Raw genomic sequence first — 12,845 nt, forward strand, 5'->3', positions numbered from 1 at the left:
TTTCGTGTCTCTTCCTCCGTAGCCATTTTTGCTATACTGGTAAACTTCAAACTCATGCAACTCGGCAAGGCGAGTTTTGCGTCACAGCTCTGAACTGTTCGCTGATTGGTGCGGTTGGATTTTGAGGCCTGGAAACGATTGTGAACGGAGTTGGGCCAGACTGAGTATTCGGTCCGTGGATCTTCTGGCCAATCGATTTTCGTTTTGGCCAGAAGATCCACGGTCCGTGTATCATCCGATCATTCAAATATTCCATTCAATCTGGCAAACGGAAAACGAAATAACGACTCAATGTTTTGTTTTCCCGTTTTTCATTATGACCAAATAAATGGGAATTGGTGTTTGTTTTCCTTTTTTTCAACACAAAACAGAACAAATAATAAAGAGGGAAACCAAAACGAAATAATGCCTGTAATTTATGATTATTGTTTTTCTGTTTCCCCACACCCCCATGATCCTATGCGAAAGTTGCCAGTGTTCGTCTAGGAAAGGCCTGTTGTTATAATGCAGAGCTGCCAAGCGCCACGCTTTGAGTGTGACAGTCACGCAATTTGACATTCTCACACCACACGCTACACTTGACATTTCTCACGCTTATTTACCCATTCAATAGTCTATATTTTCTATTTTCATGATTGGTCCTCGTGGCTTCGAGTAACTCTGATTGACTGACCGAGATAACCAATCCGGCAGTCCTTTGTGCCCAAATCTAACCAACCACAGAAGGCACCACGCAATATAAAGCAATCAGAAGCAACGTAAGGCGGGTCTTGACACAGGGGTGCAAACTTGTCACCTTTAGGCGAAATTCGCCGTTTTTAACTTTTCCCATTATAGTTTTATGAGTTAAATCGCAGAGACTATAACATCAGCTAGATCACTAGCTATCATTTAATGCAAATCATTTTAGCTCGGGCATTGGTCGCCCATTATGTATTTATCACTTCAATGGATTGGAAGTCCACCAGGCTCTCGCACGCCCCCTTCAGTGAGGCAGAGGTTACGTTTGCTGCGGTTTTATGACAGATCAGCAAGACTAATTAAGGCGACTGCTTGGTTCAGCATTGGGGTTAATTGTTGCGCAAAATTTACTCAGTGCAGTTCATGCTCCCAAAGGTTCCGCGTGTTGTCAAGAGCCTGCCATTTGCTTGGCAGATAGAAAGCTGTTTCCCTAACAGAAAGTCTGAAGCTTGAAGTTCTTTTCAAACCTTTGCTTGGGTAGCACTGTTAAACTGAGCAGACGTGCAGACTACATTTTAGTAATCTCATCACGTAACATTCGTTTTCTAAAAACAGTCACATAGTATTGCATGTTTTACTGTGGTAGAAAATACGTTAGCTTAATGCTAACGTATATGGGGAATCCTATAGAGACCGCGCTAGGTATTAGCATCAATTCATTCACGTTAATGTTTTTGTATGAGCCTGACATTTGCTCTGCAGATAGATAACAGGTTCCCTAACAGAAAGTCTGAAACTTGAAGTTCTTTACTTGGGAAGCACTGTACAACTGAATAGACATGCATAATATTTTAGTAACCTCATCTCGTAACATTCGTTGATAGAATGCAGGCTGCGAGGCTCGCGTAAGACCTTACGTAAAAATTGACGCTAGTCTAGAAAAAGGGGCCGACGCACGCAAGACGTGAAAAGTCGCGCAAGGGTCACGCAAGGGGCTTGCGCGGCCTCTTGCGCGGCCTCTTGCGCTTACGTCCCCGAGCATAAATCAGCCTTAAATAGGTTCTACACCGCAATGAAAAAGCACATAGGGTAGGCAAACGTCTGGTTGCTAAATAGAAGAGTTCAATTTGCATTAAATGATAGCTAATGATCTAGCTGACGTTATAGTCTCTGCGATTTAACTCATAAAACTATAATGGGGAAAGTAAGAAACCCATCAGGGTGCTGTCATCAATGTGCAAGCTGCCAATTTAATGGTTATTTAAGATACTGCATCTGTAACTTATTAGCAACTAAACTCCACTGACGACCGTGTCTTTTATGTACATTTTTCGGCGTTTTCGCGCTAAGATTTTCCCAAAGGCAACGAGAAATAGACACTGTACTATCCGTTATCACCGTTATTGTATCCTATTTTGGCTTAAAAACGGCGAATTTCGCCGAAAGGTGACAAGTTTGCACCCCTGTGTCAAGACCCGCCTTACGTTGCTGCAGATTGGTTCATATTGCGTGGTGCCTTCCGTGGTTGGTTAGATTTGGGCACAAAGGACTGTCGGATTGGTTATCTCGGTCAGTCAATCAGAGTTACTCGAAGCCACGAGGACCAATCATGAAAATAGAAAATATAGACTATTGAATGGGTAAATAAGCGTGAGAAATGTCAAGTGTAGCGTGTGGTGTGAAAATGGGTCAAATTGCGTGACTGTCACACTCAAAGCGTGACGCTTGGCAGCTCTGCATTATAACAACAGGCCTTTCCTTGACGAACACTGGTAACTTTCGCATAGGATCATGAGGGTGTGGGGAAACAGAAAAACAATAATCATAAATTACAGGCATTATTTCGTTTTGGTTTCCCTCTTTATTATTTGTTCTGTTTTGTGTTGAAAAAAAGGAAAACAAACACCAATTCCCATGTATTTGGTCATAATGAAAAACGGGAAAACAAAACATTGAGTCGTTATTTCGTTTTCCGTTTGCCAGATTGAATGGAATACTTGAATGATCGGGTGATACACGGACCATCCACGGACCCTATTCGCTTGAAATCAAATCGGGCGAAAATACGTAGGCTGGTGTCACCAGGCATGGAGAATGGACCTGACAGTGTCAACTTTTGAGTTATTTACTTGTTTTATTTTGGGCAGAAGGGAATCAGATTTTCAGTGTCAAATAAGTAATTATCAAGTGATAAATATTGTATGGTGGGCTGAAATGGAAGGCACCCAATGCATTCACTATAATCAAGTCAAACAAGGATTCACTAGCATTAACTCATTATAAACAACAACATTCTATAGGGACTGATATTATTGTTTCGAAATACTAGAGAGATATATTACGTAATGCAAAGAATGGAGAGTTGTCAATAGTTATTTCTTGTATTTTGAATTTGCTCGTTCACACTCACTGGGACAGTTTCTAACAAAATAGCTACCTACAATTTTCTCTTTAATTTACCTCAAGGAAACCTTAATTTAAGCAATTAACAATCGTTAACAACTACAGATAGCCACATTCTGTAACTACCTTTACTTACCATTTCACTCCATGCATCATTTACTTTGAGCTAAACTCCTCGGCTATAATCTTGGATGTCGTTGAAGAGACCTTACTTGGCAGCAGCCTCCGCGAGATCCCCGTTATATCGTTAATGATATGCTATTGGATTGTAATTTTAAGGGGGAGAACCTACAAACCAGAACGCTCGCAAGCACATATGTAGCATTTGAGAGTTATAAAAAACATGTCCATGTGAGAAACAATCGTTTAATTTAATGTCATCACCATTTTTTTTTAAGCCAATAATGCCAAATCATTTTTGGGGGGCTGAAGAACATTTTGGGGGGGCTTCAGCCCCCCTAAAACTGGCCTAATGACGCCCCTGGTCCAGAGAAATACAACCATCTTGATACTGTCAGAACAGTGCGTGTAATGAAACACTTCACCCTGTCTTGTTCATAAACGGTGTTCATATAGTGTCACACACATCCATCCATCCTGATGGGGCTAGCTCAGCCTAGCCCAACCCAACCCTCTCAGCCCTGGGCATCAAGACCAACTGGCAGCTGTGACTGTATTCAACTGGTTCATGATCAGCTCCCTACTGAGCTATTGAGCATTGTCCAGACAGTAATTTATTTTTCTTATCCTTTTCTCTCTCTCTCCCTCTCTCCCTCCCCTCTTTACTCTTTCTTTCTCTCTGTCAGGTGTCGAGGCCGTGGCAGGGCAGTGTTGGAGGATGATGAGATGGTGGAGGCCACAGAGTCGTCTGAACCCACAGCCAATCAGGAGATAGGTGAGTCTCCCCCGCCCTCTCTATTTCTCTTTCTCTCTACTTATCTCGCTCTCTTGCGCTGCTCCATTATCTCCCTCCTGTTCCTCCTCCAGCTCTCAGGCTGCTGGAGCGTTTCACATGTTGGGGCCCTTCCAGATAATGGGTGCTGGTGGTGAAGAGTGGCAGGCTTGTCTCACCCCTCGTAGCCTCCATAGTCCGAGCCCTTAGCAAGTGTGTCTGGCAGCCAGTGAGCAGGACTGGGAGCTGAGGAGGTGTTTTTGCCCCACATGTCCCACACTCCACCTGGCTCCACTTGGAAGGTGTAATCGAAAGGCTTTAACTTTAGCCACAAGGCTGCCCCTGGCTTTTCCCCAGTGCTCCATTTCTCTCTCTCTCTCTCTCCCCCCCCACCCTCTCTCTCTCTCTCTCTCGCTCTCTCTCTCTCGCTCTCTCTCTCTCTCTCCCCCCACCCTCTCTCTCTCCCCCCCCCCTCTCTCTCTCCCCCCCCCCTCCCCCCCCCCCCCCCCCCTCGCTCTCCCCCCTCTCTCTCTCTCTCTTGCTCTCTCTCTCTCCATTGCTCCTGGCAGTGTGATTTTAGGTCGAGTTTGAAGAGCGTGGGCTTGGTAATGCACTCTAAAAGCTTTTTTTTGTGCTCCCCTCATACACAGTCATGTCCATTTTTGCCATTCCCAACTGACGTGCCACGTGAGCAGCAATAACTCCACGACTGTCAGGAAGGAATCCCCTCACAGCTCCAGATTACGCGCCAACTGTGTGTCTGGACTAGATATATCTGCTGACCCCTGTTGTCATTACGGTCACCATTGATATTTTCTGCTGAAAAGGAAATAAAACCGTTCTCTGCCTGTGCTTTAGGCCGGGTGAAGTCATTGACATGACTGTCTTGAAATAACGATTTTTTCTTTCCCAGATGAATACAGATAAAGTGTGCCATGAAGTGTGAAAGTGATACAGTAGATGGGCAGTGATGAACCCTATCAGCCTAGTTGACACCACTGCCAGTAACGTCAATGCCAGAACGTCCATTTCAGTTCTGAAACTTCTCATGTCACTGTCATTTGCTGCCAACTTTTAGCAACAAACGTTAGCTTCAAACCCAAGTCTCCACAAGAGGCGAAACAGTGCTGTCTGTTAAAGCACCTCTGCCCCTCCCATTCTTATTAGCATCACGTTTTTAACTCAATATTGCAGCACTTACAAAAACTCTGAAATTGAAGTTTTCGTAAAATTGCTCACAAATGCCTTTTCTTGATGAAGTCAAATGGCTTGTTCATTGTCCCTGTGCCCGTGAAGGAGTCATGTCCACTCCATGAGCATTTTTGGGGCGGCCATTTTCCCTTGTGTCCCTTTCCCTTTCCCTTTGTTCATACTGTTTGTGTGTGTCTGTGTTTTAGGATCACTAACATTTAAAACTGTTTGTGTGTGGCTGTGTTTTAGGACCACTAACATAGTAGAACATTTAGAAAATAGTTTGAGTCACTTAGAACATTTTCAGTGGTTGGATCACCCACTGTAGTGTCGTGATTAATGGGCTTTAACACCTGAGTCTTAAACTGCACCTGCTTCCCCCCCCTCTCTCTGTCTCCCTGTCTCCCTCCATCCTTCTCTCTCTCTCTCTCTCTCTCTCTCTCTCACGCAGAGCCAAAAGAGCATCAGGAGATGGGTGAGGATGCCATGTTGGCGGCAGGTGATGGAGAGGGGAAGGACAGTCCCGCCTTCCCCCTGAACCAGACAGAGGAGGCAGCGGCACCATCAGCCTCTGCCTCAGGAGTAACCAAAAGCAGGTCAGACAAGCACTCATCCATGACAATCTGCTGAGTCACCGTGTGCGTGTGCACGTGTGTGTGTGTGTGTGTGTGTGTGTGTGTGTGTGTGTGTGTGTGTGTGTGTGGGGGGGGGGGGGTTTAGTGGTGAGATAGAGAATATATATTTGGCTCAGCTCTAGCCAGCACATTAACAGTAATAGTGGTAGGGTGAAAAACAAGCTTAACTGCCAGTACAGGCAATGCCGTTAGGACCGAGTAGACAAAGTCTGCAGACATTCCTTACTGTTTTTGAATAGAACAGCCCTGTTTGCCACTCTGAGTAGAAAGCCTTCGTCCAGCACAGACTGGTTTGGTTGCCCTCCTCACTTGCATAGTAGATAAGTGAGTCAAGGACTGGAAATGGAGGGGTACAATCATGGTGCTGTGGGAACCCAGACAGAGTTGATTCTGAGATGGTACTGCAGTGCTCCTCAAGCCTGGCTTTTCAATCAAAATTCAGCCATTGACCAACCTGGCTTTTCAATCAAAATTCAGCCATTGACCAACCTGGCTTTTCAATCAAAATTCAGCTCTTGACCAACCTGGCTTTTCAATCAAAATTCAGCTCTTGACCAACCTGGCTTTTCAATACAGTTTCAGCCAATGATTGCTATTGTTGTTCCCCCATCTTCAGACCTTCATTTGGTAGAAACAGTCTTTTTACAGTGTAACTCAGTTGGTAAGGGTACTACTTTTGAGGTCACTGCGTGTGCTCCTCCCAGATGACACTCCTGTAAAGGTTGCCCATCGATCTCCCTACTAGACACTTCTGTCAGGATGCACTGATTGGGACAGGAGGGGGCACTCATTTGTCAAGAGACTTTATTAGCTGTCTCACTCCTCATCTGCTTAATATATATATATATATATACACAGTACTGTGCAAAAGTTTTAGGCAGGTGTGAAAAAATGCTGTAAACTAAGAATGCTTTCAAAAATGGAAGTGTTAACAGTTTATTTTCATCAATTCTTCATAAATTAACAAAATGCAGTGAAGGAACAGAAGAAAATTCTAAATTAAATCAATATTTGGTGTGACCACCCTTTGCCTTCAAAATAGCATCAATTCTTCCAGATACACTTGCGCAGTTTTTGAAGGAACACGGCTGGTAAATTGTTCCAAACATCTTAAAGAACTAACCACAGATCTTCTGTGGATGTAGGCTTCCTAAAATTCTTCTGTCTCTTCATGTAAACCCAGACAGACTTGATGATGTAGAGATTAGGGCTCTGTGGGGGTCATACCATCACTTGCAGGACTTTCTGTTCTTCTTTAAGCTGAAGATAGTTGTTAATGACATTGGCTGTATGTTTGGGGTTATGTTCCTGCTGCAGAATACATTTGGTGCTAATCATACGCCTCCCTGATGGTATTGCATGATGGATTAGTATCTGCCTGTAATTCTCAGCATTGAGGACACCATTCATCCTGACCAAATCTCCAACTCCACTTGCAGAAATGCAGCCCCAAACTGGAAAGGAACCTCTACCATGCTTCACTGTTGCCTGCAGACTCTCATTATTGTACCTCTCTCCAGCCTCCAGCGAACAAACTGCCTTCTTCTACAGCCAAATATTTCTAATTTTGACTCATCAGTCCAGAGCACCTTCTGCCATGTTTCTGCACCCTAGTTTCTATGTTTACGTGCTTAGTTCAGTCACTTGGCCTTGTTTCCTTGTCGGGGTAGAGCTTTTTGGCTGCAACTCTTCCATGAAGACCACTTCTGGCCAGACTTCCCCGGACAGTAAATGTCTGTACCTGGGTACCACTGGTTTCTGCCAGTTCTGAGCTGATGCCACTGCTTGAAATCTTCCGATTTCGAAGGTAAATAAGCTTGATGTGTTTTTCATCAGCTGCATTAAGTTTCCTTGGCTGAACACTGCGTCTACGATCCTCAACGTCTTCTTCAAAAGAGCTGGAACTGCACATTTTGAAACCCCTGTCTGCTTTGAAATCTTTGTCTGGGAGAGACCCTGCTGATGCAGTATAACTACGTTGTGTGTTGTTGCTGTGCTCAGTCTTACCATGTAAATGGATACAAAATAAACATTTATTGTTTACATTTTTCAAAGCATTCTTAGTTCATAGCATTTTTTCACACCTGCCTAAAACTTTTGCACAGTACTGTATATATAAAACATTTATTTATTTTTGCTGTCTATCTCACATTTATCATGACAGAAAAGTATAGTTTGCTATACTACACAGTGCACTATTGTAGGGGCTGCTGTCTGTAATCCTGTTCAGTTTTTGAACATTTAGCACTACAAAAAAAAAAGTACTACAAGATGTAATGTTTTGCGGTAATGCAAAATTGTAAAATAACTTGAATGTAAAATGCTAAATCTAAATGTTAAATTTAAATGTTAAATGCTAAATGCTAAATGCAAAATGTAAATGTTAAATGTTCAAGTCAGACTTCGACACATAAGGCTATTGGCAAAGTCTGACATGTAGATTGAACATTTAACATTAAACATTTACATTTACATTTATCGTTTAACATTTATATTATTTTATAATTTTGCAGTTCTGCAAAACATTACTCTTGGAAAAGTTGGTGTATGAATTTACATGAATTTCTCTCTAAATGTTGAATATTGTAGTGCTTTTTTGTACTTTTTTGCACCCAACTATTGATGGTGTCTGCAGGTCCTCTGTGTTGTTCTTGTTGCTGTTGGTGTGGCATGAATGTTTGGCTGCTTGTGCGTGAAGCTTTCTTGAGTAGGTTGTGTTTCTGCTCCTAATATTAATGACCTTTTTGTTTGTTTGTTTGTTTGCAGTGAACAGCTCTGTGCCTTCTGTTACTGTGGTGGGCGGAGCCTCTTGGGTCAGGGGGACCTGAGGACGTTTGAGGCCACGCCCACTTCCAGCAGCCAGCTAGGAGGCAGCGACAGCGCCGGTGACCCGGACGGTGGGGGCGCCCTACCGACCGCAGCTCCTAGGGCATCGTCGAGGTAAGCTGATTGGCCCGGGCCCGGGCCACGCTGTCACATTGCGTTTGCCGGGATTGGCTGGCGGTGAGAGTGAAATGGGCTGTGATGGCCTCTGCGGCAGTTTAATGAGCTGAGCTAAGTGGCTGCTCCCGCTCACACGGCTGCCAGCCAGCCTCCGCACTCAACGCTGCGAGGATGATGCAAAGACTGCAACAAAAAGAGTGTGTCATCCGTGCCTAAAGGTGGTGTGTGTGTGTGGGTGGGTGTTTGTGTGTCGGTGTGTGCCGGTGTGTGTGCGTCGGTGTGTCGGTGTGTGTGTCTGTGTATGACGGAGTGTGTCCAGGGGCAGACACACAGGGGCTGTTTACGTCACTGGTGTGTTCACACTGTGTTGGGCTGGTCTGACTCACCAGTTACTCACGACTGATTGAGATTGTGTCACGGCAGCTCTCTCCCTTATTTCCTCAGGTGTGGCCCTTTCCTGCTCGGGCAGGCCAGGTCAACTTCACGGCCAAGTGTGCTCCTCAGCAGCCGCTCCATGCTAATCAGTCAGATTAAATCTCCCGGCATCTCCCATCTCATATGCTCTCCAGATGCCGCTTCCCTGAACCACTACCCCCCCCTCACCCCCCCACCACCACCCCTGCCGAAGCATCATATCCTTCCTTGTCTTCTCAGAATGTGAGGCAGCAGCATTAGCATTCAGTAATGTGCTGGACTGCCACCGTGCAGGAGGGGTTCATGAGTGTGCAGGAGGGGTTGTACGAGCGTGCAGGAGGGGTTCATGAGCGTGCAGGAGGGGTTCACGAGCGTGCAGGAGGGGTTCATGAGCGTGCAGGAGGGTTGGACTTCTAGTGGGTTGGTCTTGCATTCATTAAAAGACTACGCTGGGGTTGTTTTTCAGCACGTACAGCAAAGCAGAAATTGAATGATATGAAGATAACACCTGGTCTTACCTGACACAATGGTGAAGTATTGGTAATGGAGACAATATATTAACATTACTAACAATTTACAGTAGGCCAAGATGGAAAGTGTTCACGTTGCACGTTCATTTTATAAACAGTTGCTGCTGTGCTGCTTGAGTACCATGGGCTGTAATTGGAAACCAAGTGTGTATGCTAGAGCCAGCATCATGTTGATTGACGAGTACTCGATGTTAACGTAGAAACTTGAGGATTGTGGTAACTGCATGAGTACTCAAACGCTTATTCTGTGCAACCCCTGCTGTGCATTGAGAGCCCCAAACGCCGCTTCTGTAGAGGCCACGTTTGAGCGCAGGCTCTGGCCAGATCAATTAGCGTGCGGCGGCACATTAGCCCTGTACTGCTGCCCTTTCTCCGAGCTGTGTGAAGCCCAGCGATATGAAGGCCTCGCTCGCTCCTCTCTGAGCCTCTGCCAGGCGCACAAAAAAGACCCTCCCTGTGCTCCCTTGGCCAGCTGCCTAATTTGTCTCGGCTTTTCAGAGCCAATCAAGCATCTCCCGGGGGACGTGGGCGGGGGTGGGGGAGCCGTGTGTGTGTGTGGGGGGGCGGTGACGTAATGCCCCTGTCAAACGTGGACTTGGCTGCCTGCCAGCTCAGCCGTGCATTGTCACGGCGGGAGCCGTACGATTGGTTGCTGCGTCTGGAAGAGTGCCAGTGAATGTGAAAGTGCGAGAGAGAGAGGGAGAGAGCAAAAGAGAGGGAGGGAGGGAAAGAGAGGGAGTGAGCGAGTGTTTGCAAAAGGGAAGAATTAAATAATACCTTTGGAGAGCGTTGTTGAGGACGTGACATGGCAGAATGAGTGGAGGTTAAGACCAGTGTGGGTCATACGTCTGCATGACTGATTGCTGTGCAGCTATTTGAGTGGGTGTGTGAATAGTGTTTAATACAGCGTATCGAATGGGTATGCCCTGCATTGATTCATTAGTAAGGAGATTCTTTGATTTGTTTTTCATAAGATGAAATGAACAAAGGATTTGAAGGGATATTTCATATAGTTTAGCCCAATGTGATGCCACCTCTCACCACCATTGAGAAGATGAATTGTGAGGGTGTGTGTGTGGGGGGGGGGGGGGGGGGGGGGAGGGTTGTCTGGAGGAGCTGGGGAGTTGCAGGCCTTGACTTGGTCTTTCTCACTCTGGTGAAGTTGTCTTAAGACACGTTTCTGCTTGCAGTAATGGCTGTCAATCAGCAGCATAAAATCTGATGGCAACGCCATTGACTGACTGCACACTGGCTGACTGCACACTGGATGACTGCACTGCAAGAACCATGATTTGAGGTTAAGGTTAACTTAGCAGGAGCAACAAATGCATAGGAAATGTCCAAATATTATATGTGCATTCTCTTTGCCCTTACAAATATTACCATTAGGAGCTAAACTCACCAATGAAGTTTAAATGAAAGCTTTGTGGTGTGGTGTGTCCCTTAGTAAGAGTGATGCAGTTGTCTGTTTTTTTTTTTTTTTTCTTTCATGAGATCTGAAAAATCCTTTAGGGCCTTTTACCCAAAACACTGTGTCAGGGCGACAGTGCCATTTTGGCTTCTTCTCAACACATATTTCTAGTTCAGTTCCTCTGACTCTCCTCTTACCTCCTCACTTACACTAAGGACTCAGTCGCTAAAGCAACCAGCCTGGATAAGTCTTGCTGTAGAGGATGTCTGTTATGCCACTGCCACTATCTTAGCCAAACAATGGCAGCTGGTTCTCTGCTCACTTGGAGCCTGTGAGTGTGAGGGCTGTGTGTGTGTGAGGGCTGTGTGTGTGTGAGGGCTCTGTGTGTGTGAGCTCTGTGTGTGTGAGCTCTGTGTGTGTGATGGCTGTGGGGGTGTGACGGCTGTGGGGGTGTGACGGCTGTGGGGGTGTGAGGGCTGTGTGTGTGAGCGCGTGCGTGTGAGCGCCGTGCGTGTGAGCGCCGTGCGTGTGAGCGCCGTGCGTGTGAGGGCGCGTGCGTGTGAGGGCGCGTGCGTGTGAGGGCGCGCGCGCGCGCGCGTGTGTGTGTGTGTGTGTGTGTGTGTGTGTGTGTGTGTGTGTGTGTGTGTGTGTGTGTGTGTGTGTGTGTGTGTGTGTGTGTGTGTGTGTGTGTGTGTGTGTGTGTGTGTGTGTGTGTGTGTGTGTGTGTGTGTGTGTGTGTGTGTGTGTGTGTGTGTGTGTGTGTGTGAACCCGTGTGTGTGAGCACTGTGTCTTCTCTGGGTGCGCTGGCAGACGGATGGACTGAGCTGCTGTGCTGTAATGAGGGTCATCCCTGGGCTCCGATGACGTGCCTCTGCAGGCGCTGACATGTTGACACCGAGTCATTTCCCCATAACGGACTAATCAATCAGTTCAGTCACTCTCCCCTGTGTGTCCACGGCATACTGATGAGCGGCACGCGGTAAAAGGGGAGGCTTGCATATATGGCCTGATGCTTAAATGTGTATTGCACTGTATGTAAGCTAGTGTGCTGCCCATGCACAGATAGCTGGGGTTTTGACTCAAAACAGGGAGTTATAAGGACACATGCTGCACTTGTCTGTGGGGACTGAAGTAGGGAGCCGAGTTGTGTCGGCTCACTGAATCCGTAGCGGGTGGAGAGCGAATTTCCTTTTCCTCTCACCTGTGAAGAATGCGTTATTCATATTGTATTACATGTCTGTCTTCGGTTAATTGTAAAAAATGATGCATTTGAACACACCACTTTTGCCTGAACGAATCATCATCATCTGTGGTTTGTGTCCTGTTGAATGTATTCACGCTTCCCATCCATACTAAACACAGCCTCTCCCTTTCTTTCTTTCTTTCTTTCTTTCTTTCTTTCTTTCTTTCTCTCTCTCTCTCTCTCTCTCTCTCTCTCTCTCTCTCTCTCTCTCTCTCTCTCTCTCTCTCTCTCTCCCCCTCTCCCCACCCCACCCCACAGTGCGGAGGAGGGAGCTGGCAGGTTTTGGGATGAGCTGAGTCATGTTGGCCTCCCTGATAGCAGCGATATCCAGACGCTCTTTGATGAGTTAGGTAAGGCACCACGGCATTAATGGGTTCGGCTTCTAAACCCAATGGGGAGGAAATGTGGAATGAGCGAGGGGCCTCTGAGATGCCAAACACATAATCTCATGACGCAACGCTAACAGACGGGGGCGTCTCTCTCTCTCTCTCTCTTTCTCTC

The 12,845-nt window shown here is 46.1% G+C and overlaps 1 protein-coding gene across 1 annotated transcript in view; it reads left to right on the forward strand.

The window, feature by feature from the left end:
• Positions 1–12,845, forward strand: part of kmt2cb (lysine (K)-specific methyltransferase 2Cb) — an 84,338-nt gene that overhangs the window by 14,613 nt on the left and 56,880 nt on the right. Inside the window, exons 3-6 of the mRNA XM_080837116.1 lie at positions 3,891–3,979; positions 5,619–5,763; positions 8,569–8,742; positions 12,603–12,694. Coding sequence (XP_080693242.1) covers positions 3,891–3,979; positions 5,619–5,763; positions 8,569–8,742; positions 12,603–12,694 — 500 coding nt within the window. The remainder of the gene's footprint in view (positions 1–3,890; positions 3,980–5,618; positions 5,764–8,568; positions 8,743–12,602; positions 12,695–12,845) is intronic.

Source organism: Sprattus sprattus (assembly GCF_963457725.1).
Source record: "Sprattus sprattus genome assembly, chromosome: 4".
Classification (NCBI taxonomy): Eukaryota; Metazoa; Chordata; class Actinopteri; order Clupeiformes; family Clupeidae; genus Sprattus; species Sprattus sprattus.